Source organism: Artemia sp. Qi Xiang Cuo, chromosome 6 (assembly GCF_049724085.1).
Source record: "Artemia sp. Qi Xiang Cuo chromosome 6, ASM4972408v1, whole genome shotgun sequence".
Classification (NCBI taxonomy): Eukaryota; Metazoa; Arthropoda; class Branchiopoda; order Anostraca; family Artemiidae; genus Artemia; species Artemia sp. Qi Xiang Cuo.
Genome location: NC_142799.1, coordinates 82,330,752 through 82,358,277, shown reverse-complemented (window position 1 = coordinate 82,358,277; position 27,526 = coordinate 82,330,752). Strand labels below are relative to the sequence as shown.

Sequence of the window (27,526 nt, the reverse complement as noted above, 5' to 3'; positions counted from 1 at the left end):
GTAAACAATATACATAGCAAACAATATTTGCGGCATCTTCATCATGGTATTGAATTTCAGGTTCTAGATTTGAGTCTATTAACTTCAGTTAAAGGTGCTTAGTAAGGCGCGATATGGCTCCCAAGTATTGTTTATTATCTTTTTACCCGACCACTTCATATAGAAGGGGTTGTCGTAGAAACTTGGGAGGGGGCTCATTCGATATGACATTGAACGTCCTAGTGTCCTTTTAAAAAGGGGCTGTGTTCAGAATAAAGTAAAATGCAGTTAAAAAAAATTATCTATTATCTACATGACGTCATGACATCATGCTAAAATCCTAATAAAGAGCGACAGCTTCAAAATAGTTAGAAATGAAAATGGGCAGATGTTTAAGAATTAAACTTACCACAAGAGTTACATCATCTTGTCTTAACAGGTACCGGTTGCCATCCGACAAAGGACGGATAGAGAACTTTCCAGAAAGTCTCTTTAAAGACTCTCTAAAGGCTTGAATTTGCTCAGCTTCACGTTTTCTTTCATTTAAAAGCTCTGCCAAACTCTCAAGCTGTGTTAATGCCATCTGCAGCGACATTCGATCGTGGTGCCCTGGTGGTGTGTGCTTTATCAGATCCTGTTGTAAAAGACTATTTTTAGAACTGATGATAGACAATAAAGACACAGAAGTCAAACGAATGATATTCTACTGCCTTCTTGCTTCTTATAGCAGAAATAAATTGTAATTCTAACACTGACAGTCGTTTGATCGCGCATGTTTCTCGCCAAATATATGGTCCCTATAATTTAATTGTTTCTGAAAAGCCTTACTTTGACCATTTTCACCTCGCCAGACAATGCTGTCAGCCTATCTCATATCCTCTTATCCTGTATGTCTTTAGGAATACATCTATTAAAACTGAGAAAAAAAAGCCGATTCGTATTTTTCCGTTTTACCAAATATTTGTTCCGCACATCGCTGTAGACACGAACACAGGATTCGTCCATAAATAAAGCTTAGCAGATCCACTATCCAAACTTTTTGAAAAGCAAAAAGAAAATAGCAGGTTACCCCTTCTGGAGCATTCCTATTCGAATTACAACTGAATTACTTATCTTACTTTCTCGTATTAACTTCATCTGCATGTTTTTGTAGTTGTTTTGTTAATATTTTTTTTTTTTTTATTGCTCCGTCCATTTTATGTTGTTGCAGTTGGGTTTTTAAGTGAATAAATACGGATTCAACCAGGTTTTCTAGCCTCTGGACAGCTAACCTGTGCGAGCCACAGGGGCATTTGGGGGTGTGGGAATACGGGAGGATCACAGTGCATATATAGAAACACACTGAGCTCAAACGAATTATTTTCCAAGAAATATTATTTTCATCTAACTTCTTAAAGGAAAGGGGCTTCAGATAATTATAGTTTTTAGACGAAATTCTAGATAATTGTAATGTAGATGATAATTTTATACTATAATATTAACTTGGTATGGCAAATTGGTTACTTTGAATGATAGGGTACAATGAGTAAGCAAGCACGGAGGAATTTTTAAGGGGGGATAACAAAATAACTTTTACTGGATAATTTGAATAAATACCTACAATTTTTAAATTTCGGGAGAAGGGCCCAGTCCCTAAGGTCAACCTTCTGGTTATGTCCCTGATCTCCAACGAACAAGAATTAATTACATACACATTTAAAGAACATGAAAATTGGAACTTGGAATGTTACGACATTAAAAAATGACTATCGTATCGACATTTTGACTGACGAGTACAGATGATTTGAACTTGACTTAATAGGAGTCTCAAAAACAAATTCCCGGAGTAGGAAGCCTAAAATCAGGATACATAGGATCTATTTACTCAGGCAGGAAGGATGGGGTACATAGACAGGGAGTAGGGCTCATAATGAATATGGAAGCTGCTAAGTCTTGTTTAGGCTGGGAAGGTATTAATAATACAATAATAATAGCTCATTTTATGACTAGAAAGTTCAGGGTATCAGTTATAGTAGTATACGCCCCTGTAGAACCGACTGACGGAGATACTATAGACTCAGATGAATTTTACTTACAGTTACAGGAACAAATAGACACGGTCCCAGGTAGAAATATGATGTTATTACCGGGATATTTTAACGCCCAGGTTGGTAGAAATAGGAATAGATGGTATCCCAACCTGGGTAAATTTGGTGTAGGAAAATAAAATAGTAATGGATACAGACTTTTGCAATTTTGTAGCTATAATAATCTAGTCATATCCAATACGGTGTTTGGTCATAAAATGGCTCATAAGTTAACATGGTATTCACGTGATGGTAAGACAGCAAACCTTATTGATTATGTTATAGCAAACGGAAGACTGGCAGGATCAATACAAGATAATAGGGTATATAGGAGTGCTGTTATTGATGTTAAAAGTAAAGATCACCATCTAGTAGTGTCAAGGGTTAATTTAAAGCTGAAATATCGGAAGGGTAACCACCTCCCGGGAAGTTATGATGTTGGTAGACTTAGGATGAGAATTTGAGAGAAGCTTTCCAGGAACAGTTGAATATTAAACTTAAGAGTTTAAAATTTGATAATGTGGAAGATGGTTGGGATAATTTTAGAAAAATAATTTGTGAAGTTGCTGAATTTATATTAGGGAAGAAAGCTAGAACTGCAGCTAAGAATATTAGTGAAAAAGCTTTATGTTTAATAGAAAGGAGAAAGGACTTGTACAAGAATTATCTGAGTGATAAATCGTATGAAAACAAAAGAAATGGAAAAGAAGTGAAAAAATCATTAAAATATTAACTAAAGAGGTGTGAAGTGGAGGCCATGGATAAAATTGCCGAGGATATGGAAGATGCAGCTAGACGGCATAATAGTAAAACTTTGTACTGGCACGTTAACAAATTGAGAGGGAGTAGTCAATCCGGACTTGTCCCAGTTAAAGATAGGAGTGGTGTCGCAATTAGCTATAATGAAAAAACTATAGAGAGATGGGCCGAACATTTTGAAAACGTGCTTAACCGAGATAGAGTCGCAGTAAAAGACATAGAGGAAAGTAAAAAACTTTGTGATACCTTGGATGTGAAGGAAGATTTGTTTTGTGAGGAAGAACTAGCGACAGTACTAAAAGGGTTAAAAAATAATAAGGCTCCATGTGCTGATAGGGTGGTAAATGAGTTTTTTAAATACGATGGCTCTGAGTTTAGAAATAAGTTACTGAAGATTACGAATATGATTTTTGGAAAAGGGGAAGTACCTAACGATTTTAGGATAACCTTAATTAAGCCACTTTATAAGAAAGGTGATGAAAATGAGTGTAGTAATTATCGAGGTATTAGTCTGGTATCTGTAGATAGTAAATTACTTAGTAATAGGATACATTTTAGACTGAGAGATGAAGCAGACAAAGTTTTTAAAGAAGAACAGTGCGGTTTTAGAAAAGGTAGAGGATGCGTCGACTAAATTTTCACTCTTAGGCTAATAATTGAGAAGTGACTGAATTTTCAAACACCTTCGGTCCTCAGTTCTATAGATTACGAGCAAGCGTTCGATTATGTTGATAGAAGAGCTTAAGTAAAGGTTTTATCCTTGTATGGTATACCAGACAAAATATTAAAGTGATTAGTGCAATGTACGAGAATAACACTGCTGCGGTTAAGGTAGGAAATGAGGTTAGCAGCCGCTTTTGTATTAAATCAGGAGTTAAGTAGGGTTGTGTTCTATCCCCCTTTATATGGATTATTTTGATGGACTTTGTTTTAAGGAGCACAGGAAAGGCAATGGGAGACCACGGAATCGAATGGGGAGGAAAAGTGTCCTGGATTTGGATTATGCTGATTATTTAAGCATCCTAGATGAAAGTGTGAGCAAAATGAATGAAGTTTTAGAGGTTTTGCGATTTCAGGGTGCTAAAATTGGTTTGAAAATTAATGTTAGGAAGACTAAGTCACTAAGGCTAGGACTAAGTGAAGATGGAAAGGTGACGTTGGGTAAGGAAAAGATTGATCAGGTGGGCAGCTTCACTTACCTTGGTAGTATTATTAGTAAAGACGGTGGGAGCAGTGAAGATGTTAAAAGTAGAATAGCCAAGGCTCAGGGTGTTTTTTCACAGTAAAAAAAAGTCTGGAAGAATAGTAATATAAGTCTGCAAAACAAAGATTAGAATCTTAGAATCTACAGTGATGACAGTGGTCAAATATGGCTCTGAAGCATGGACGCTCCGAAAAGCGGATGAAGATTTGCTATATGTTTTCCAGAGAAATTGCTTAAGGATTGTTCTGGGTACCCGGCTGACTGACCATATTCCAAAAAATAGGCTGTACGAAAATTGTGGTTCAATACCGCTCTCTCGGGGTATAATGAAATAAAGGTTGAGGTGGCTAGGGCACGTTGTGCTAATGAAGGATGACAGATTGCCGAAGGTTGCTCTTTTCGGCCAACCATCTAGGGCTAGACGGAAAGCAGGTCGTCCCCGTCTGGCGTGGGAGGACGTCATAGAGAAAGATTTAAAGGAAATGGGAACTTCGTGGGCGGGTGTAAAAAGGGAGGCTTTGAATAGAGTGGGGTGGAGGAGGATCGTGCGTAGTGTTGGCCTCAGGCGGCTTGGTGCTGCGGTGAGTTGTTAGCAGTAGTAGTAGTAGTAAGCAATACCTCTTATCTTTCAATATATTTGATAATCTCAGCAATAGCAAGGGGCCCCTGTTCACTTATTTTAATTTTAGTATACTTATTTTATTTTATTTTCACTTACTTTATTTTATATTTACTTAATTTATTTTTATTTTTACGACACAGAAAGTTTCAAATCTGTTCTTTATCTATGACAAATGATGTTAATATAACGTAGTAACAAACAGAAGAATTTTGTATGGTAGAAAAACAGTCGCAGACGTCAATGAAACTATTAGTATTATTCGTTTCGTTGCTAGGCTACCTGCTTTGTTTAGACCTCAGTATTTGCAGAAACAAATTTGATAAATTAGAGAGATTTAAAGCACAGACGTAGCAATTCATAATAGGCTGCAGACAGCATGTGTTCTGGCCAACTACCCATATTTATCTTGCATTCAAATAATATTTCTAAATGAGGAAACAGGCCTAATACTTGTCTCCATAGAATCCCTAAGCCTTATTATTGTTCCTACCATTTTTTTTTGTAGATTCGCGGTGGCTGTTTACCTGGTCGTACATGCATTGCTTTTTCTATATTATTGGTATTTATTCAGGTAGCAATTCTATGGTTTCGACCAGTTCCGTATTTCTAGCAGCTTTAAAGGGGCTGCTACTTGAGGGGCTGAAAGAGAAGGGAGGTATGGCAGACTTGAAAAAAGATTCAGGGTGTTCGTTTGATGGAGAATTAAATATTTCAGTTGTGGTTGGATTGAGAGGCAATCCACGCACGAGAACTCCGGTAAAGTGGCCCCCAGCCACAAAGAGCAGTCCCTGAACAGTCACAATGAATAATTTAATGGTCTAGATAAGCATAGTACTGGTGTACATGCAGCAGAACACGCCATAGCAGGTTTCTCCGCCAGCTATACAAACTTGCCGCGCTAAAGTACAGTTACAGGAAATGTGTACTCGCTAAATTGTATCGTTCCCTGGCTATGCCCTAAGCACTGTATATTGCGCAAATTTGGTATTCGCTGTTTGAGCAGTTGAAGGTTCGTTCGGGGTTTTGTCGTTATTTGAAGTTTTTTTTAAGTTTTACGTTGTTTTGAAGGAATAGTCTAATTTTTTTTAATATTCCAACCCTTTAGATGTCATGAATCATGTAGACTGAGATTCGTTTAATACAAATCTAAATCGTTTGTTTCGCTTCCTGTCATTTAGCATTATTCACGAGAGTTGTTGGGGTTGATTCTATATTTTTTATTTTTTATAAAGAATTTTTTCTTTATGTGTTTCAGTTCGTTTCTTTTCTGTTCTTTATTCTGCTTCTTTTTTGTATTTTTGAAAGTGGGCAAAAATGAACTTGTATTGTAGATGTATCGCTCAGGCACGTACGCAGGAATTTGTTTCGGGGGGGGGCAAATCCTTCAAACCCATTATTCTTTGAGAAAAATCAGAAAATTATGGGGAAATGAAAAAAATCGTGAGATTTCGGGGGCGGGGCGGGCCCGGAGCCTCCCTCCCCCCTGCGTACGTCCCTGGTATCGCTGCTAAAGGGTTTTCGAAAATTTTAAAAAATTAGATAAATTTGAATATAATGAGTTCGCAAGTTCTCAAGCAGTATTGAATGATTTGACAACCTCTTTAAGAATCTGCGAAATAAAAATCTTTCTTATAAGCAACTTATTGGACAATAAATGGAGACTAAGCACCCGAACGAAAGTGAGGTTGCTAAGACTTAAAAGTTTCAGATTTTTTGTATTAGATGCAGAATCAAATGTGGCAATTATGATCAGGTAGAGAGGCACTACACTCATAAAAACTGCCGTAAGGTGGCCATCAGCTGCCATAAATAGTCACTAGTAGATTATATACACGTGACGTTGCCAAACGGTTTTTGAAAATTTTGAAAAAAATATATGTATTCATAAAATATATTTATAAAAAAATATGTTGTATTTAAATACAATCTGTTCATAGTCCTCAAGCATTATTGATTGGTCTTGAATGATTCTTTGACTGTATTTTTCAAATAATTTAAATGAGGATGAGTGTTGTAGTGCCCAAATCAGATGAAAGGATTGGTGAAACTTAAAAAAGAATTAGGGCTTCTTGTTAGGAGGAGAATTCGAATTTATTTGTCTGAAAACATTCACTAAATACAACTAAAATCAGAAAGGAATTAAAATTCGAAAAAATCCCCTTTCATGCACCAATGATGTACAGACGCATAAAAAAGCACCATAATCTACGCATTTGTAACGACACTGATTATGCTTTTAGACATTAATAATCAACATTATTTTAGTTTAAATTATCCCTTCTCCAAAAACGTAATATGTAAAATACAAAATTTCAATGCATTTATGTTATAAAAAATAAACAGAGCGTATGCGGGTTCGAACCTGGTGCCTCTATATTTTTTTTCCAGCTTTAGACTAGGTTTCTTCATATAATGAAAAGAGACACATAGTTTGGTTATCTGTGTCATTGAAGGTGCCATATTTATCCTTCCTGATTCATCAAAGAATTTAATTAATCCTTACATGATCCCTCAAGCATGTATTAAGACTAAATCAACTCTGACATCTGCGTTCGAGTAATTCAAATAATGTTATGTAATATTTTTTTTTAAAAAGAGTTATCTATAACCAGAAGGAATATTCTTGGCAAATACCAAAACTAAATTTTATGAAATAAATAATATTATCACCTTCATCCAAAATTCATCAAAATCTCAAAAAGTCAGGTGGTTTGCGCCCCCCCCCTGGGGCCAGTCTAAGTGTAAACTAAGTGTGTCAAACCAGCTCGTTCAATGTGTTTTAAGTTTCGATTAATAACAGTTCAAATAGGGATAAATCTTTTTGTTAGACAGTGAAAAAAACAACAAAAAAATACTGGATATTTCGGTCGCATATACAGCGACCGTCATCAGCAGATATACTAAAATAAAGCAAAAAAAAACGATATATGTACAAAATAAAATAATTTATTTAGTGTTCTTATCTTTTTCAACGCAATACCGGAAGCAACCCTTCTTGACTTCCTAGTTTCCGGTTCATAAGCTTTATTTGAATTAAAAGGTGGGCAGAGGTCAAAAGCATTGGGAATAATGAACCTTACTTTATTTGACCTCAAATCTAGGTTCTTGAATAAAATTTCCTTAATTTCTATTGTTTGCCTGAAAATTTGCTTTAAACCCCGGTCCCTAGAAATTAGGTCCCGAGACATTATCGAACAAGAAAAATGGTCCAGAAAATTAAAAATGTTTTTCGATAGAGCTGACGTGAAATCTTCAGGTTTAGAATTTTGTTTTGAGGCCGATTTTCTGAAATTTCAGCTCGTTCACGAAGATTCAGAGGTTTCTGATTTTTCACGAATGTAACTATTGTCTTTTATTGCTTCCAGAAATAGCTAAAAAATTAATCATGCACTGTCTGGAAAACCCGAAGAAAACCTTCAATATTGAAGCAGCGAATCATTATTATTTTTTCGCCCTCGTGTAAAATCTGTTCCGTGACATAACCCCTTTTTAACTGGCGTTATGCATCTTTCGTAAATAAAAGTATTTTCAATCTGTTTCGTAGATAATTTGTTTACTACTGATGACAGTTACTGTATATGTGACCGAAATATCTGGTATTTTTGTGAATTTCTATAAACTGTCTATTAAAGAGGATTTTATCCCTATTTTGAACTTTTATTTTATCATCTGTTTCATGATTGGGCCTGAAGCTATTTCCCCATACTAGTCTATACAACTGCGCTAAGTTTATGCTAGGACTCAAGGCATGCTAGAAAAGACGTTAATAAACCTTTGAATTTCATGACTTTCCTGTTTCTAGCACGTTTAAACACTCCTATTTGTATTTGTCTATTTAGAGAAACAAAACTTACAAGGATCAAATCTTTAAAAAATCAACAGGTAATGCTATGACATTCATCATAGATATGGCTACTGTTTGTTTGAAGGAGAGGCTGGCGTGGTCTCGGCATGCAGTTTGACAAACGGAGTGTGTTAGTCTACAGTATGAATTGCTAGAGTTGAGTATGAAAAGATTCACTATTTTGTCCTAAAAGATTTACCAAAGACTAAAGAGTGTGAATTAAAAATGTATACAAAAAACTTCTAAAGCAAAGCTTTCATTTCCAAATGCACTAAAAGGTAAAATATTTCTTTTTCTGAAACCTGAAAAAAAATTAAATTTTAAAGACTAAAAATGAAACTATGGGTGGTCATAAACATATTAGAATGATATGTTCGTTAAAAATGTGAAGAAAAAATATCACATAAAATATAGACGTATGCAGGGGAGGGTTTTGGCTCTGACTCCACGGGAGTCTTGAATTCTCCAAAAAATTTCAATTTTCCATTTTTTTTTATCATTGGTCCCTTGGAAAAAAATACGACGTACGCTGATGATACGAAAAAAACATCATAATTATTTACGGAATATGTCATAACATATTAGAATGATATGTTCGTTAAAAATTTGAAGAAAAAAAATGTCACATAAAATATAGACGTATGCAGGGGAGGGTTTTGGCTCTGAGTCCACGGGAGTCTTGAATTCTCCAAAAAAATTTCCATTTTTTTTTTATCATTGGTCCCTTGGAAAAAAATACGACGTATGCTGATGATACGAAAAACACATCATAACTATTTACAGAATATTTTCCATTATCGTGACCAGCCCTCGCTTTCATATTTAGTCATTCAAAGATTTTAATTTTCGAATTAGAAGGAAATTAATCTTTGTTTTACTTCTGGGTGCATTTTGAGATTGAAGTGTATTTAAAAAGTCTTTTTTTTTTCAATTCGTAATTTAGAAAAATGGTAGAATTACAGAAAAAAATTTACCTGAAGCAGTAATATAAACTGTGGAAACCGTTGAACCGGCTTAACCATGAGACCAAAAAAGGAAAGGCGATCATGAGATGATATTTGCTTGACCTGAAATTTAAGAGTGAATAATTTTTAAAAACTTTGAGGAGCTAACAAATTAGAATTTATCCGATTATTTTTTTTTCTAAAGACAGCTACGAGAAAATACTGCCACCCTAGGGTATTATTCTATTCCTATATTTAAGTTAGTTTAATGTATCTTATATCACAGAGTAACTGGCAGTTTCTCTACAATGGCGAAATTAAATCTTGAATACTATCATTTATACCAAACTTTAGTTAAAGCAAGGTCTCAATTAGCAAAAATAAAGGATTCTTACCACCAGTAAGTGAATTTACAGTGTACCAAACAAAACGGTATTAAGCTCATTTATACTGTCCATCATTGCGTTCAAAAACTTACTGTATGCCTGGCATACCACCCATCCTTGAACGCTACTAGATTTTTCCACGGGAGGGGGCAAACCTGCAAAAGATGCTCAATGATGGAGGACTGATGGGACCACTTTAGAAAAGATTTATATTTTGTTGTTTTCATGAATACTCCCTCCCGAAAAATAAGTCCTACTAAACGGCCTTTATTTCTGAAAACAAAATATGCATCAATATACACAAAAAAAAAACATTACAAGGCCGTATCCCGGGGGGTGGGGGTTAGGGGGTTTGAACACCCCCCCCCCCCCGAAATGTTTGTCTGACTCGTAAAAACGTAACAACAATGGACATAAACAAATTGTGTATGCGTTTTTGAGTTTTTTTTTGTAACCCCCCCCCCCCAAAAAAAATGTAAAACCCCCTCCGAAAAAAAATTCTGGATACGGCCCTGAACCATTATGACACCAAAATTTTTTGAAATTTATTGCACAATATGAATACAAGTTTAAATTGGGTTATTAACCGAAAGTTGGTTTTCAGCCATTTTATACCAACACATTCCCCCCCCCCCCAAAAAAAAAAAATCTTTGGAAACCATATTTGAGAACATCCCAATGGCGTTATTTTTACTTTTTTTGCAATGCACGGAAAGGATAAGACGGTTCAATGCAATATAAAACAGCATCAAATATAATTATTCTACAGGAGTTTTGACCAGAAGTTACTGGAAACATTTCAGGAAGTTCTTAACCTGTATTGTTTTACATATAATAAGCAAAATTAATATATATAATCCCTTGTAACTTCCTTTTATTCTTTCCAGGAGAAACCTTTCCCATAGAAAAGCAAAACAGTGCTTTTGTCAAAGATCCACTTTCTAACCATAGATCGTATTTACTTTCCAATGAACATTTTAATAGCTTGCTGAGCTTCTCTGCTTTCCAGAATAAGGAAATCAGGCAAAAGATTTTCAAGTGTTCCTTATATATCTAATACTCTTATGATTCCTAAAGGAATAAACCACTTTCCTCAGTAAAAATTACTTAACGTTGTAATAGAAAAACAACTAGAATCTCGATTAGGGAAAAGAAATAATGGTTGAGTAGCTATTGATAGAAAACAAAAATGAAGTTTAACGTCATACATTGACTTTTAACTTCAGGCACTGCTGATTTTAAACTAAACTTCTTCGTACATTGAAGTTTAAAAGTGTCTCAATGATTTCAGTGGGCTTACAAAATGGAAATTTACTTCTTATAGAACAACAACTTCATCTTTTCATCTTCATTTTTGGTAAAACAAAATATGAATTCGCCTCTCATAGAGCAACTTCATCTTTTCATCTTCATTTTTGATTTCATCTTTTACCATAGATAAATAGGAGCAAAATTAAAAGTAAAAAAAAAAACAAATAAAATTTTGTCAGTCAGGCAATTTTTTTTGTTTACCATCTGTAGATTAGAGCAAAACTAATATTAAATAAAACTGAAGTCTAAAACAGGCATTATAGCTATAACCAAATTGATAAATGTGATCAAAACTGATAGCAAACAGAAAGAATCAAACAGTTCGTGGTAACGAAATGTAAGTAAGGAGCGACCCGGCTCACTGGTAACCGAAACTCAAAAAAACGGAATTGTGGTACCAATAGATACATCAAAAGAATCAGATTTTAATTCTGATTTCAAATATATAATTTTCATCAAGTTTAATCTTTTCCATCAAAAGTTACGCGCCTGAGAAAATTTGGCTGATTTTCGAAAAAAGGGGAAAGACCCCCTAAAAGTTATAGAACCTTAATGAAATTCACAATATCATATTCAGCGTATCAGAGAACCTTACTGTAGAAGTTTTAAGCTCCTATCTACAAAAATGTGGAATTTTGCATTTTTTGCCAGAAGAAAGATCACGGGTGCGTGTTTATTTGTTTGTTTGTTTTTTTCTTTTCCCCAGGGGTAATCGTATTGACCCAGTGGTCCTAGAATATCGTAGGAGGGCTCATTGGAACAGAAATTAAAAGTTCTACTGCCTTTTTTAAGTGACCAAAAAAAATGGAGGGTAACTAGGCCCCCTCCCACGCTCATTTTTTTCTCAAAGTCACCCAATTAAAATTTTGAGATAGCCATTTTGTCCAGCATAGTCGAAAATCTCATAAATATGTCTTTTACGATGACTTAATCCCCCAAAGTTCCCAGTGGAAGGGCTGCAATTTATTAACTTTGCAAATTGCTTACATATTTTTTTGTTTATTGGGAAGTATACAGAAATTTTCAGTAAGATTTTTTTTGTGGTGGGGGGGGGGGCGGGAGGAGGGGGTTACTCGGGAGAATCTTTCCGTGGAGGATGTTTCTTTGGGTAAGGGATATTTCTATGAAGGGTGCGCCGGATTTCCAAGCATTATTTAGAAAACGATCAGAAATTAAATTTAAAAAAACGAGTTTTTTCAACTGAAAGTAAGAAGCAACATTAGAACTTAAAATGAACAGAAATTATTACGTATATGAGGGGGGTCTCCCCCAAGTCAATCCCTCACTCATTAAGCAGCAGTTTTTTTTAGTGCTTGATCAAGAGCTCTTTATTAGATTCGAACGGCCTTGTTTATTCTGGTTTGGGTGAATTAAATTTTTTTTTAGCTTTTAAAGTCTTGAATGCCGTACTGTATTAGAAGAAAATCCCCATACATACGTAATAAAAAAAAACAATAAAAAAAACAGGCGATACCGCTCAATAGTAATCGAAACTTTTAAAAACGGAACTTTGATGTCAATAAATGTATAAAAAGAATTGGCTTATAATGCTGATTCTAAATATATAAATTTTATTAAGTTGAGAAAATGTGATTTTTTAAAGAGGGGGGGGGAAACATCCCCTAAAAGTGAAAGAATTTTAATGAAAATCACACCGTCAGATTCAGCGTATCAGAAAACCCTATAACATAGGTTTCAAGCTCATATCTGCAAAAATCTGCAACTTTGTATTTTTGGCCAGAAGAAAAATTTAGGAATATAGACGTTTGTTACGTAAGTTAATTTGTAAATGACGTCAGAACCAAATTTAGAGACAACCATTTAGCAAAAGAAAAGTAAAATTTGTATGCAAATTTTGTTTACTTATTCAATAACGTTGAGCCAAAATCAAAGCTGCATTAACTAAAAAATGGTCAAAAATTAAATAAAAAAAACAAGTTTTTTAAACTGAAAGTAAGGAGCGACATTAAAACTTAAAACGAACAGAAATTATTCCGTATATGAAAGGGGCTCTCCCTCCTCAACGCCTCGCTCTTTACGCTAAAGTTTGACTCTGTCTCACACCTTTATTTTTTAAAACAATAAAAAACTTTCGCGTAAAGAGCGAGGCGTTGAGGAGGGGACAGTCCCTTTCATATAAATTTCTGTTCGTTTTAAGTTTTAATGTCGCTCCTTACTTTCAGTTTAAAAAACTTGTTTTTTTTAATTTAATATAGCATAATGATGTTTTATAATATTTATTTAACATGACTATAGCATTAATGTAGCCTATACAAATTTAATTATACAAACTTGCCTTTAAAAAATCTGCAAACGATGCCTTCCTCTTCGCCTCTGATTTTGCAAGTTCCATAGCCGTTGAAAAATTGTTAATAAAATCACTGTATATGTCTAAAACCAAGGCTTTCGAAAAACTTGCAACAAAAACTTCACCGAGATTCTCATCTTTATCCCAGTTTCTGATACAATCGGCGAGAGATACTCGAAATAAATTGTGACAGTGTAAAATCTGAGGAAGGCGATGGAAGATGGTAGCGATCTTATTAGGGCTCATGATGGGCGGGCAGCTTTCTTCTAAGCGTTTTTTATAATCCTAGAAAGAAAAACAGCGTAGAACAATCTTATAGCTTCATTTTGGTAGTTAAATCCTATAATTGTAAATAGAATTTAAATATAAATTATGAGAAAAGTGCGAGATATGATGAAGAAAATCACAAAAGTTGTGGGATTTTGAGAGGGTGGCCCAAGGCAGCCTACTGGGTATTTGCTTAAGCTTCACTTGAAAATAAATGAACTTTATAATTATATTGTATAGTATTAGATATTATTTTCAGTTAAAGCCTGGGACCAATGTCTTACCTAAGTTGGTGAGGCGTTGAGCTTAATTGCTTACATAGAGAGAGAGAAAGCGAGACAGAGAGGAGGGAGAGAAACAGAGAGAGAATTTGTTACTGAATCTGACTTTGATACAGGTAAGTGTGCGGGGGGGGGGGGGTCATTGAGAGCTATGCCTTATAATCCCGATTATAAAGATTGTTGATGGTTTTCTCATATTTTAATATATTTTCAGTAATTTTGTGCCACCCCCCCCCCCCTATCACATAAATGTTTTAATCCCCCACGAAAAAAACTTTATACGTGCGTCCCTTACAGGGACCCGAACACATTTTGACAAATATCCTAGTTAAAGACAATCATTAACAAAAGCATAGGGAAAATAAGTTTGAAATACTGAGCATAGAGTTTCCTTAAAACCTGAGTATGCTACACCAAACTCGGCATACTTTTGAGCATTTTGGAGAAGACAAAGAAGATATTCATTATTGCTAACCAAAACATAAAAACAACAGATAATATGAAGGATAGGAAATATAAGAGATAAGCCTCACAAAAAATAGAATATAAAAAAGGCACAAGGTTTTGTGGTTTCAAAACGGATTCGACAAAGCGTAATATGTGAATTTCAAGAAAAACCTTAAAATCATTATTATTAGAGTTTAAGGGGCATTGCCTCCTGACCTGCTTGTATGCCTGACAGAGAGGGAAGAATTCACTCAGCATAACATTATTGTTAAAAAAAAGGGATTTGGTTAATTTTAATTCAATAAATCGGAGACAAGCCGTACATAGATGAATTAAAGATACATCAGGGTTTCCCCCTTGTGTTCTTTGGCTTCAGTCCACAGCAAAATATGGCATCGATACAAGACCCCGTGGAAGATTAAAAAACAATGGGATATTGTCGGGTAGCAAGAACATCATTCAATGAATCAGCATTGCCAATGGCGTTGCCATAAAAAAGAGTATTAAAAAAAAGCCAAGGGACTTGGGGCTTCCTATAAATAGTGTTAAAGTCGAAGTTTGTTTTTCAACATTTTAAGTATTTAATTAGGTACAATCTAACGGGGCAATTAGAAAGAGGGCCCAACTTAAAGATTGAAAAATGGTAAGGTATTTGATTAGAAAGGGGTTTTGTATCCCTTACGGTTCAAATATTCTTAAAATAGTTTAATAAATACTTAATGAATCTTTTATAAATGGAGGATCCTTCAGTTTTAGCTTAATAGAAAAAAAACATTTTGTCTCTTGGGTTTTTTCCAAAATAAAAATTCAAAAATTTATGGCTATATCCGTTCATAAAGGGAAGTTTTTTTTTCTGGTGGGCTTAAGCAAAAATTGAGTTTAAGCCCTTCACGGGAACAGTTTTTCGTACAAAGATCAAACAGATCGTGGTAACGAACTGTAAGTAAGGAGCGACTCGGCTCAATAGTAACCGAAGCTCTAAAAAACGGAATTTTGATCCCAATATGTATATTAAAAGAATCAGCTTTTTGCTAAATAAAAAATAAATATAAGAATGCTGATTTCAAATATATAAATTTCATTAAGTTTAGTCTTACCCATCAATGGTTACGAGCCTGAGAAAATTTTCCTGATTTTCGAAAAAAGAGGAAAACACATCCCAAAATTCAGGTGATCTTAATGAAAATTACACCATCAGATTCAGCGCATCGGAGAACCTACTATAGAGGTTTCAAGCTCCTATCTGCAAAAATATGGTATTTTGTATTTTTTTGGCAGAAGAAAAATCACGGATGCACGTTTAATTGTTTTTTTTCCAGAGGTAATCGTATGAACCCAGTGCTCCTAGAATATCAGGAAAGGACTCATTTGAATGGAAATCAAAAGTTCTAATGCCCTTTTTAAGTGACCAAAAATTGGAGGGCAACTAGGCCCCCTCTCCCACCCCTTTTTTTCCAAAATCGTCCGACCAAAATTTTGTGACAGCCATTTCGTTCATCATCGTTGAAAGGCCCAATAACTATGCCTTTGGGTATAATATGACCCACCCACAGCCCCAGGGGAAAAAGTCTTTAAGTTATAAAATTTGTTCATTGTTTACGCATAGTATTTGTTATTTGGATGTATGCCTACATTTTTGGGTGGGGGGACACATTTTCTGCTGCGGAGTTTTCCACAGGAAGAATTTTCCATGGGGAGGGAAGTTTCCAGGGAGTGAAACTGTCAGGGAAAGTTATACGCTGGGGACATTTGCTAGAATTCTTATACAAAATTCTTTTTATATGTCTTGCTTTCTCTTTTCCGTCTCAATTTTACGCGCGGAGCGGTTAAGAGTAATTGCCCAGGGTAAATTTTTACCGGGATTGAATTACCTAATGGATATTTCCATGGAGGAGAGATTTCTCCGTGGAGATGGGGCCAGTTTTCCTGGCATTATTTAAAAAATGATCAGAAAATAATTAAAAAAAACAAGATTTTACAACTGAAAGTAAGGAACAACATTAAAACTTAAAACGAACAGAAATTATTACGTATATGAAGTGGCCTGCTCCCTCCTCAACACCTCGCTCTTTACGCTAAAGTTTTTTAGTACTTTTAAAAAAGCGTCTTATTGTTCTAATTAAATGGCCCTTGTGTTTCAGGAGACATTCTTTAAGAATTGGGACAAAATTCAAACTTCAGCGTTCAGAGCGAGGTGCTGAGGAGGGGGCAACCCCCTTCAGATACGTAATAATTTCTGTTCGTTTTAAGTTTTAATGTTGCTCCTTACTTTTAGTTGAAAAAACTTGTTTTTTTTATTTAACTGTATGCAAGAACAAATAATATTAATGAGCGTTACATCATTGCAGATATATCTAGAATATAAATAGCGTTAGAAAAACTAATGATGAAGCATTTATTGTCCCATTAATGGCTAGTCGATTTCCTTTTTTCTTTAATTTTATTAAGGTATATGTGGTTGTGTAAGTTTCCACCGCGCGAGTTCGAACAACCAGATTTCGTTCTCACTGTCTTTGGTACCTCATAGCAAGAAATACACGATCGCACATATTGCTCGCCATAATATGTGGTGAAGATTGGGGGGGGGGTGACAGGGGCCCCATCATTGACCCCGAGATTCTTCTGACCCCCTACATTTTGAAAAATACTTTTTGGGGTTATTTTCATTGAAAAAAAAATGAAAAATCCCCCTCCCCAGATATTGAAAAATACATTTGCCCCTCCCCCATAAATTTTCGCGAGTTAATGCCAATGACCACAATGATTTATGACCAATGAAATAATAACTGACTGCATATTCCTCAAATCCCATTCTGATGTGTTTATTACCTGTTTCACATAATTTTTTTAAGGAAAAAAGATTGGCAATAACGATAGAGTCACTAACCTCAAATTGACCTTCAATTCTAGCCTAAGTACATTAATACAATGTTGAAAAAAAGTGCAACCAATTAAAGAAAGATCACGCTCATAAATGAAAATTATCTAGACTAAAGAAATGGAGTTTTCCAATTTAGCCTGAGAATATTAGTGCTAATCGTAGGCCAATTATTCAAAGAAAAAAAGAAGATGATGTAAAGTATCTTCCTGATTTAAATTGAGTTAATAGATTAGTCTAGCTGCCAATATTTTTGTTGCAACACAGCTTTGTTTGTCACGGAACCCAAGGGATTTCTTTGAATGTGGGTTTGACCAGTGTTGTGAAGGGTGAAAGGATTCCTAGAACATATTGATAAACCTGTAGAAAGACAAGTTTATGTTTGTGTGTTTAACCCTTAGATAGGGTCAGTCGAACGTAGGCATTGTACGTGATAAGTATCTATGGCTTTGATATAAATAAAGACTGTTTATATGAAACATCTATGGACTTGAATATCTAGCTCTGCAAAATGGTATATTAGTTTGTAAGCACCATTGAATGGACTCGCCCAACTCTTTAACATTAAAGAAAAAGCTTACAACATGGTGTCAGAAGTGCTGTAATTTTTCGAGCCCAGTCCATCCACAGCAGAGCCAGTCCGATGCCATTTCATCTAAACAGACGCCAGAAATAAACAAGATACTGGCCAGTCATATTGTTATACAGGGTCGTCTCAACTTCTAAATGTTTCTCAACCACCGCAGTTTTATCAACCGAAGGTGACCGAAGCTTACCAATCTACGCACATCTCCTGTCGTGAAATCTCCAGCCATCGAAGAAGAAACCTTGGAGGGATCTGCATCCAGTGAAAAACAAAGAGTAAGTGTGAGCCCTAAAGTTTTGTGCGCATAGGAAAAAGTTAGGAGTGCTTAGGCTAGCTATTTTCTTGTATCAATTTTTAGTTTTTTTTTAACCATGAATATCCCAGAATTAAATCCTGAAAATGATAATTTTGATGAAATAAAAGCGAAAGCCTTCCTTACACAGCAAGAATTACGGAACATAGAAACACCCCCTACCTTTGACCCAAGTAGCGATGATTATGACGAAGAAATAATCAGTAAGTTTTATTCTGACATAAGTCTCTGGGAAGCAGCGGCAATGGCCCATTATCTACAAATTTCCTCTAAACCGCGTCCAACAAATAATCCACCGTCAAGTGATAACCTTTCAATCAGAGCAACAACAGATTTAGCTTCATTAATAACACCATTAACAGAGGTCTCACAGATAAATGAATTTATTAGCCAACTGAAAAGAATTCAAGATACCTTAACGTGGTCGGAAAAGCAAGTGGTTGCCACAGCAGGCATGCTAATGAAGGGGAAGTATCTATTTTTTTTTGATGATTTAAATAAGGGAAATTTAACACTTGATACATTACGGAAAAATCTGTTGGAGGCTTTTGCTCCTCAACGTAGCCCCGGGCAAATCTTACAAGATCTCGTGGGATGTAAACAATTTCCGGATGAAACAGTATATCAATTCTTAAAACGAGTTGAAAGAGCCGCTAAGTCTTACGCGAATTCAATGGGCTATTGGGATGGACTAAGAAACCCGGCAGTTCAACCATTGGCACTACACACTTTTAGGGAAGGTGCACGCATAACCTGTAAAAGAGTACTAATGGAACAAGAGGATCAAATAAATAACCTAGAGGATGCTTTTAAAATTGCGACCAAGAATGAAAAAAATTTAATGTTCGACAAAACCAAAGAATGAGTTTTTTTGGCTGCCATATAGATTGAAAATAAGTTCCGTCCCCCCCAGGGCAGGAAGATGGGCGATAAGCCTTCATATAGGGGCCGGACATTTCAAAGGGGCTGGGGACGAGGGACCCGCTCTCCCTTCCGAAAGAATAGGGAAAATAATTTTGAAGGGAATGAAAAGAGACATTAACAATCCGATAGGGGGCCTGGACAGCAAAATCCATCCAGACTTTGTTATAATTGCCAAGAACCTGGGCATTTTCGAAGAAATTGCCCTAATCCAGGGAAGAATAAGGTCTCCTTGTCCCCAAACCTTTCGATACAAAGGGTCGAAAGTAAAACATGTTATGTTTGTGGTAAACGAAACCACGATAGTTCCGAATGCTGGTAAAAAAGGACCGAGATTCGGACAGGGTATCGGACAACTAAATAGCCAGTCTAGACAGAGGGCTAAGACTGGTACGGAAAAGGAAAACCCTCAGTCTGAAACTAAGCATAATAGCCTTAATAATGAGTCACTGGTAAATAAAGATTATGAACATCGAAATTCCAGTAAAGAATTTTTATGCTTCTTAGGAATTTCAGATAGTTCTAAAAGTTTCCCTATTTTTCATGAAGTGCTGTTGGGGGATAAGACATGTAAAGCATTTATTGATCCTGGATGCCACCAATCATTAGTAAATTCTATTACTTTCCAACTTATACCAAAACATTTCATTAAACTAATTGAGCCTACTTTAGCCAATATAAAACCCCTAAAGTCCCAACGTTTTGGCGCGCACCAAAAAGCGACCATATTGATACAAATTTCGGATGGAATTGAAAAACAAGCTAAAGAATGGGAATTTCTGGTAGTTCAAGATTTAGACTTTGAGCTTATAATTGGATGGGATCTCTTGCATAATTTAGGTACTCAATTAGACATGACTAATAATCAAATGCGATTCAAAAGCTCAAATTCAGACAAATGTATAGGTCAATCCTATGGTAGTGTCATTTTACCAAAGGCAGTTTCATTACCCCCAAGATGTTTGAAAGTTGCTGAAATTGCTCTCAGATCAATTGATGGAAACATGGTGCCACACGGCTGTACCGTCCTTATTGAGCAAGGGGAAGGAATGGAAGGATACATAAATGCTTCAGCAAACATCGTAAGAAACGACAAATCTATAATAGTGGTTTTTAATAACTCTGAGGAACCGATGTTTCTTCCTAGGCGGACTATAGTAGGTACTTTTCAAGAAATTGAGGATAATTTGGTAACTGCCTTTAAAGCAGAGGAAATTAATGAATATTCTGATAATAAAATTCTTCTACCAACTTTGGGCGATATGGAATTCATATCACAGTTTAAGCTGTCACATTTAAATAACCGTCAGGAAATCAAATCAGAATTAATAGCATTACTCAAAGAGTTTCGTGAAGTATTTTCTACTCATTGTTACGACGTGGGCAAAAACAGCCTAATGGAATATAGAGTCGATAAATACAAAACCAACCCAGTTCCACAGCCACATTCGTTCAACCTGCCTCTCAAAATGCAGGAACTACTGCAAGAACACATCCTTGCCATGGCCAGAGCCGGCATAATCCGTCCAGAAAGGTGAGAATTTTGTTCTCCAATTTTTTTGGTTGGAAAACGAAAGGACGGAAAGATATTGCCTTGAAATGAATGGACTATGGAAACCTCACGAATAGTCTTTGACTGCAGGGCAATAAACGCAGTGGTAAAAGATTCGGCTTGGCCTATCAGAAAAATTCAAGATGTTTTACAGGAACTAAGCATTAAGAAACATTTTACTGCCCTAGATCTTTAAGCATGCATTTTTTAACGTTCCCCTACATCCCGATAGCAGACATTATTACGCATTTCATTCACCAAGGGGTGTTTCATATACATGGAATGTTGTGCCTCAGGGTGCCAATATCTCGCCACGTGCATTTTGCCAGTGGGCAAATCTGCTGCTGGATAACTCCATTTTTGGGGACATAATATCCATGTATCTAGATGATATCTGTATTTCGTCAGCTGGAGATGAATGGCAACACCTGAAGGATATTAAACGGGTCTTCCAAAGGTTAAAGCAACACAATGTAAAATTAGGAGCAGGAAAGGTACAATTTTTTGCCCCTCAACTAAATCTGTTGGGATATTCTGTAACAAGTCAAGGAATCGCACCTTTAAAAAAGAAATTGGAGGCCATTAAAAATATTAGTAAACCTAAAAATCCCAAAGAACTACGATCCTTTTTAGGGCTAACTGGGTGGTACAGAAATTTTTACATCAATTACGGTGAACTTACCGCACCGCTTACAAAATTACTTCGGAAAGGAGAAAAATGAGTTTGGGAAGATATACATGAAACAAATTTTCAAAATTTAAAAAATGAAATTTCAAATGAAAAATCCATATTTCTTGCCTTTCCAGATACAACAGGTCAAACCCCCTGTTATATAGCAGTTGACACTAGCGCCATAGCTACAGGCGCTATTCTTATGGAAAAATTTGGCGACGAATTTCGCCTTGTCTCGACTTTCAGCAAGGTCCTGTCTAAACAGGTTGCAAGAGAAGATAATCTCTCCAGGGAACTATTTGGGATTACTCAGGCAGCAAAAGCTTTTGATTATTATATTTGGGGTAAACATATTGGCTAATAGATTGCAAACCCATCTGCCAGCTTTACAAAATGCGCGAACTTTCGTCCAAGTTATATAGAATATCTCTACTTCTTTTAGAAAATCCTCAATTTCATTTTCGGTATTTGCCTGGTAAATACCAGTTATCTGATGTTTTGAGTAGACCTGCTACCGAAACTATTGAAAGATCTAGACCTATCGAAATGACAGAAGATGAACTTGAATTTGTCGCTGCGGGTGTACATTCAAGCGAAGGTGTGGATTTCGTAGGAATTGAACAGAAAATAATGTCCAAATTACAAAGAGAAGATGAAGAATTAAATTTAGTAATAAAACTGATTGAAAAAAATGAGACTGAACTAGATGCCAGAGAAGCGTCGGGAAATGGTGCAGAGGGTCATAAGACTGGGACTGAGCTAGACGCCAGTGAAGCGTCGGGAAATGGTTCAGAGGGTCACAAAAATGGGACTGAACTAGACGCCAGTGAAGCGTCGGGAAAGGGTTCATTGTTTAAACAAACTAGGACTGAACTAGACGCCAGGGAAGCGTCAGGAAATGGTTCAGGGTATCAAAAAAATGGGACAGAACTAGACACCAGGGAAGCGTCGGGAAACAGTTCAGGGTACCCAAAACCATGGTTACTAAAAATCATGGACGGATTAAGGGTGACAAATTCAATTCTCTTTTATTATCCACAGGAACAACCAGGAAAACTTCGGATCAATATAACGCCAAAAATTATTTTGCCTGGGATTCTTGTGGATTCTTATACAGAGTTGGTACACTCAAATAAAATGTTAGGTTGTTAGGCTCGGTTGAAAAAACACTCGAAAGGTTAAAAGAAATTTGTATTTTTCAATATATGAAAAAAAGGGTAAAAATAATATGTCAAAACTGTCATATTTGTTTAAGAAGAAATAAGGTCCCGAAGTCCATACATCCAATATTAGGCCAAACAGATACTGCAATGTATCCGTTTAGAATAGTTAGCATTGACACCGCAGGTCCCCTCCCACCATCACCAAATGACACTGGTGCTCCGGCCCGATATATAGTAATACTTATTGAGCATTATACTAAATTTGTCGTGTTAGCTCCGTTAAAGGAAAAAACGGCAAGATCAATTTGTGATTTCCTTAGGGAAAAGGTGATAGGATACTTCGGTTTTTTCGAGCTCTTGATTAGTGATTCTCACCCTACTTATCGTTCCGAGCAAATGCAAAAATTCCTAGCAAGCATGAATATTAAACACCGCTGCACCACGCCATATAACGCCCGAGCTAATGGACAATGTGAAAATTCAGTAAAGACCGTCAAAGCTATTGCCAGATCATTTTGCTCCCAAGATCAAAGTAATTGGAGCAAATACCTCCCTGAAATTCAGCTTGCCATCAACACCGGCATTTCCGCAAGCACAAAATTTTCGCCATATCAAATGATTTTTGGAAGACAACCGACTACCTTTCTTGACTTACAGTTGAATCGTCCTAACAGGACAGAATATACTCGACACGAGGATTACATAGTCGCTATAGTCGAATCTCTATTTCTTATTCGCCAAATCGGCACACGAGAAATGGGAAAATCACGTGAAGAACAAGCCAGACAATATAATAAACACGTTCATGAAGGGCCTGAACTAAAAACGGGTGACTTAACATATGTACAGGACTTCACTGCAAGGAGCCTGGACATGAAGTTTCGTGGGCCGTATGTGATTATTAAGATGCTTTACCAATCTGTTTTTCTTCTACAAGAACTTCAAGAAAGACAAATGCGTCGCACTGTACATGCACGCTTCTTAAAACCTATGAAAAATACCACAGTATTCCTCCAGCGAAACCCCGCGGTCCAAAAAGCTGTAGAAATCCTCCAGCTGCCAAATAAGTTAGGGAACACCAACGGAAACGCTTTTCGTGAATCAGTTCGGAGGGACATTCCCAATGTGGATAGAATGCCAGTAGTTTTTAATTTTTCTACACCTAGTAGGGGAATAAATAAAACTAATTCACTTGTAACTTACCCTATAAACCCTTTAAACATTCAGGACAGAAGTAAAGGGCAAAATTGCTCAATAAATTCAGAATTAGTTTCAAACAGAGAAATGGTCGAAGAAAGAACCATTTTTTGTCCATTGGATAACCAAGGTAGTAATAATAGTGAACAATATCATCAGGAAATAAATAGTACCAATTTCTCTACACCTCAGTCAATCTCAGACAGATAACAAGGAGAAATTGTAAGTTCTACGCCAACTAACTCAAAGGTGCCTCAAAGAGAATCAATCCCTCCGTTTTGTAATTTTTCACCAGGGATTGAAATGACTAGTATAAATACATCCGTGGGAAGTAACCGAAATTCGGATCAAGATTTAGGACGGGGAAAACGATCAAGGCACCCACAAGGGTTTTATGAGGATGTAGATTCAGATTATTCTGGGTAGGATACTCAGATCTTAAAATGCGGGTGCATAAATATTTTACTAATTATTCAATGTTTTTTTTTAACATCCCCCAAAAAAATGTGCATTAATTTAGTTAATGGAAATTATATATATATATATGGATAACATTGCTGCTGTTACCAAGGTTTTTCCCTCAATAAGGAGAGTAATCATAATAATTATGTTTAATTTTATAGCAGATTTTTTTTAAGAAAATTGGAATTATATCCAATCCTCATTTCTAATTTTTTTTCTCGCAAAGATAGGCTTTCGCTACATTAAAACGCGATAAGATTTATTGATAAGTCTATGTTATATGTTTACGTGTAGGGACAATTGTAAGTGACTGCGCACCTAGTGAACGAAAAGGCTTTCACTTATAAACAGTGTCAACATTGCCGGTTATGTGGCCGAGAAGTGAAGCAGAGTTTTAAGACTTATCCTGCCAAAGTGATTCCCCGTCAAAACAGAACACTTTTATTTTCAGTGTATGTTTTTAAGTGCAGACCCTAATTTAGTATTTGCTGTTCGTTCTTTTAATTTTTTGTGTCCTAATTTTATGTTTGTTTCATGGATATTCTGCGCCGTAATACCAGAACTTTTAAGCATAGTTTAAAAATCTTAATTTTTTTGCTTGAGTCGGGATTTAAGTGATGTAAAAGATACTCTAAAAACCTTTTTTTTAAATAACTCAAAAATCTGAAGGGAGATAGCAAGAACTTTGGTTCTCTTTAAGAGGGGGGTGGATTGTAAAGTATCTTCCTGATTTAAATTGAGTTAATAGATTAGTCTAGCTGCCAATATTTTTGTTGCAACACAGCTTTGTCACGGAACCCAAGGGATTTCTTTGAATGTGGGTTTGACCAGTGTTGTGAAGGGTGAAATGATTCCTAGAACATATTGATAAACCTGTAGAAAGACAAGTTTATGTTTTTGTGTTTAAACCTTAGATAGGGCCATTCGAACGTAGGCATTGTACGTGATAAGTATTAATGGCTTTGATATGAATAAAGACTGTTTATTTGAAACATATATGGACTTGAATATCTAGCTCTGCAAAATGGTATATTAGTTTTTAAGCACCATTGAATGGACTCGCCCAACTCTTTAACATTAAAGAAAAAGCTTACAATGACATAATAATAACAATAATAATATATTTCAAAACCTTTAAGCCATATAAAAAAAATGAAAACGAATATTATTGAAACTAGTAGAAACTCATAAATATTAAAAAAAAAATCAGAGATTTAAATTTACCAGAGAAAGTTCGCTCATTGAACTATACTCAAATTTAATGAAAGAAGGAATAGAGCCTTTTATGAAATTAAATTAAAAAACAAGTTTGTTTTAACTGAAAGTAAGGAGCGACATTAAAACTTAAAACGAACAGAAATTATTCCGTATATGAAAGAAGCTGTCCGTCTCGCTCTTTACGCTAAAGTTTTTTATTTAAAAAAAAACAGACTTATGAGAAAGAGTCAAACTTTAGCGTAAAGAGCGAGACGTTGAGGAGAGGACAGCCCCTTTCATATACGTAATAATTTCTGTTTGTTTTAAGTTTTAATGTCGCTCCTTACTTTCAGTTGAAAAAACTTTTTTTTTATTTAATTTTTGAACGTTTTTGAATTAATGCAGGTTTTGGTTTTGGCAAATCCTACATGAATAATTAAAACAAAATTTGCATATTACGTAATTTGACTATTATTTGATAATTTGACTTTTATTGGGTTAAATGGCTTTCTCAAAAATTGTTTAATTTTATTTACGAACGTTTTTATTAGTAATAAATATACGTAACTTACGAATTAACATACGTAACGAACTTCTATATTCATATATTTTTAATACGTATATTAGGGGGCTCGCCCCCTAGTCAATACCTCGATGTTTACGCTTAAGTTCGAATTTTGTTTCAACTCTTTAAAAATGACCCCTTAATCACAAAGGCCGTTAATTAGAATAAATAGCTCTTATGAAGGTACTAACAAATCTTTAGCTTAAAGAGCGAGGTACTGACGAGTGGGCGAACCCAATCATATACATAATAATTTCTGTTCGTTTTAAGTTATGATGTTGCTCCTTATTTTCAGTTGAAAAATTTGTTTTGTTTTTTATTTAATTTCTGATCGTTTTTTAAATAATGCTGGGAAACCCGGCGCCCTCTTCATAGCAATGTCCCTTTCCCCATGAAAACTTCCTCCATGGAAAGATCCTCCTATATACCCCCGACCAACCCCCCCCCCTCCCTCCACTACCAGAAAAAATCCCCCCTGAAAATGTCTGTATGCTTCCCAATAACCAATACTATACGTTAACATTGGGTAAAGTTCATAACTTTCAGCCCTCCCGCCGAGGACTTTTGGGGATTAAGTTATCCTAAAAGACACATTTGTTATATTTTCGTCCATGCTGAACATAATGGCTATATCAACACTTTGATCAGGTGACTTTGGGAAAAAATGAGCGTGGGAGGGGGCCTAGTTGCCCTCTATTTTTGGTCACTTAAAAAGGGCACTAGAACTTTTAATTTACGTTCGAATTAGTCCTCCAACGATATTCTAGGACCACTGGGTCGATACGATCACCCCTGGGAACACAAAAACAAATAAACACGCATCCGTGAGTAGAACCCTATCAGAGGGTCGTGACGGGGCTCCTTATATGGGCATAGAATACTGACAGGGCACCAAATATGGGCATAGAGTCATTAGGGAGAACACGTGGTTAATGGGGTCAATGACCTAAATTTCACAACAACAACAACGACCTTGACATTCGCTGAGAGCGTGCACTTACAACAACAACAACATCGACCTTGGAACACCTGTGCTGTCGACCTCAATTCACCTATCTTGAATCAATAATTCCCCTTAGAAAAAACAAATTAATTTCCCTTTCTTGACAGATCAATCAGCAATGACATCATCTGTCAGACTTTAAAAATTTTCGCCTAGAAACGATTCTCCAGGAATAGATCCAAGTCATTAATGTCCTTGCCTCGGAAACAACTCTTTTGGTCAAACTCCAAAGGATATTAATAACCAAAGGCCATGGAAACAATTAGGCAAGAAGCGTCTTAGCGATGAATTGTTTTAGCGCGCGAGAAGGTTTCCTATTAATTTGAAATGCGTTAGCACAGAGATGCCAATAACAAAGGAACACGCTGAATTTACGTTTAGGGATAATTTGGGCGAAACCGTTTTAGACAGGCTATGGAACTATTTCGGCGAAACGGTTAGAGACATTTTAAAAGAAGACTTTAGGAAAGATTTTAGAAGAGAATTTAATGGTGAAACTCTGTGGTCGTTATAATACACAAGTTTCATTTGAACAGTGTTGTGAGGTCCTCTAACCCAACCCCAAAGGGTTCCAATCCTCCTACCCCAACCCCGAAGG

The 27,526-nt window shown here is 35.8% G+C and overlaps 1 protein-coding gene across 1 annotated transcript in view; it reads right to left on the bottom strand.

The window, feature by feature from the left end:
• Nucleotides 1–27,526, bottom strand: part of LOC148951666 (uncharacterized) — a 265,037-nt gene that overhangs the window by 32,255 nt on the left and 205,256 nt on the right. Inside the window, exons 5-9 of the mRNA XM_089091180.1 lie at nt 20,547–20,793; nt 18,481–18,589; nt 13,412–13,708; nt 9,449–9,541; nt 389–613 (exon numbers count right to left, since the gene is read on the bottom strand). Of these exons, the coding sequence (XP_088947306.1) occupies nt 389–613; nt 9,449–9,541; nt 13,412–13,708; nt 18,481–18,589; nt 20,547–20,793 (971 nt within the window). The remainder of the gene's footprint in view (nt 1–388; nt 614–9,448; nt 9,542–13,411; nt 13,709–18,480; nt 18,590–20,546; nt 20,794–27,526) is intronic.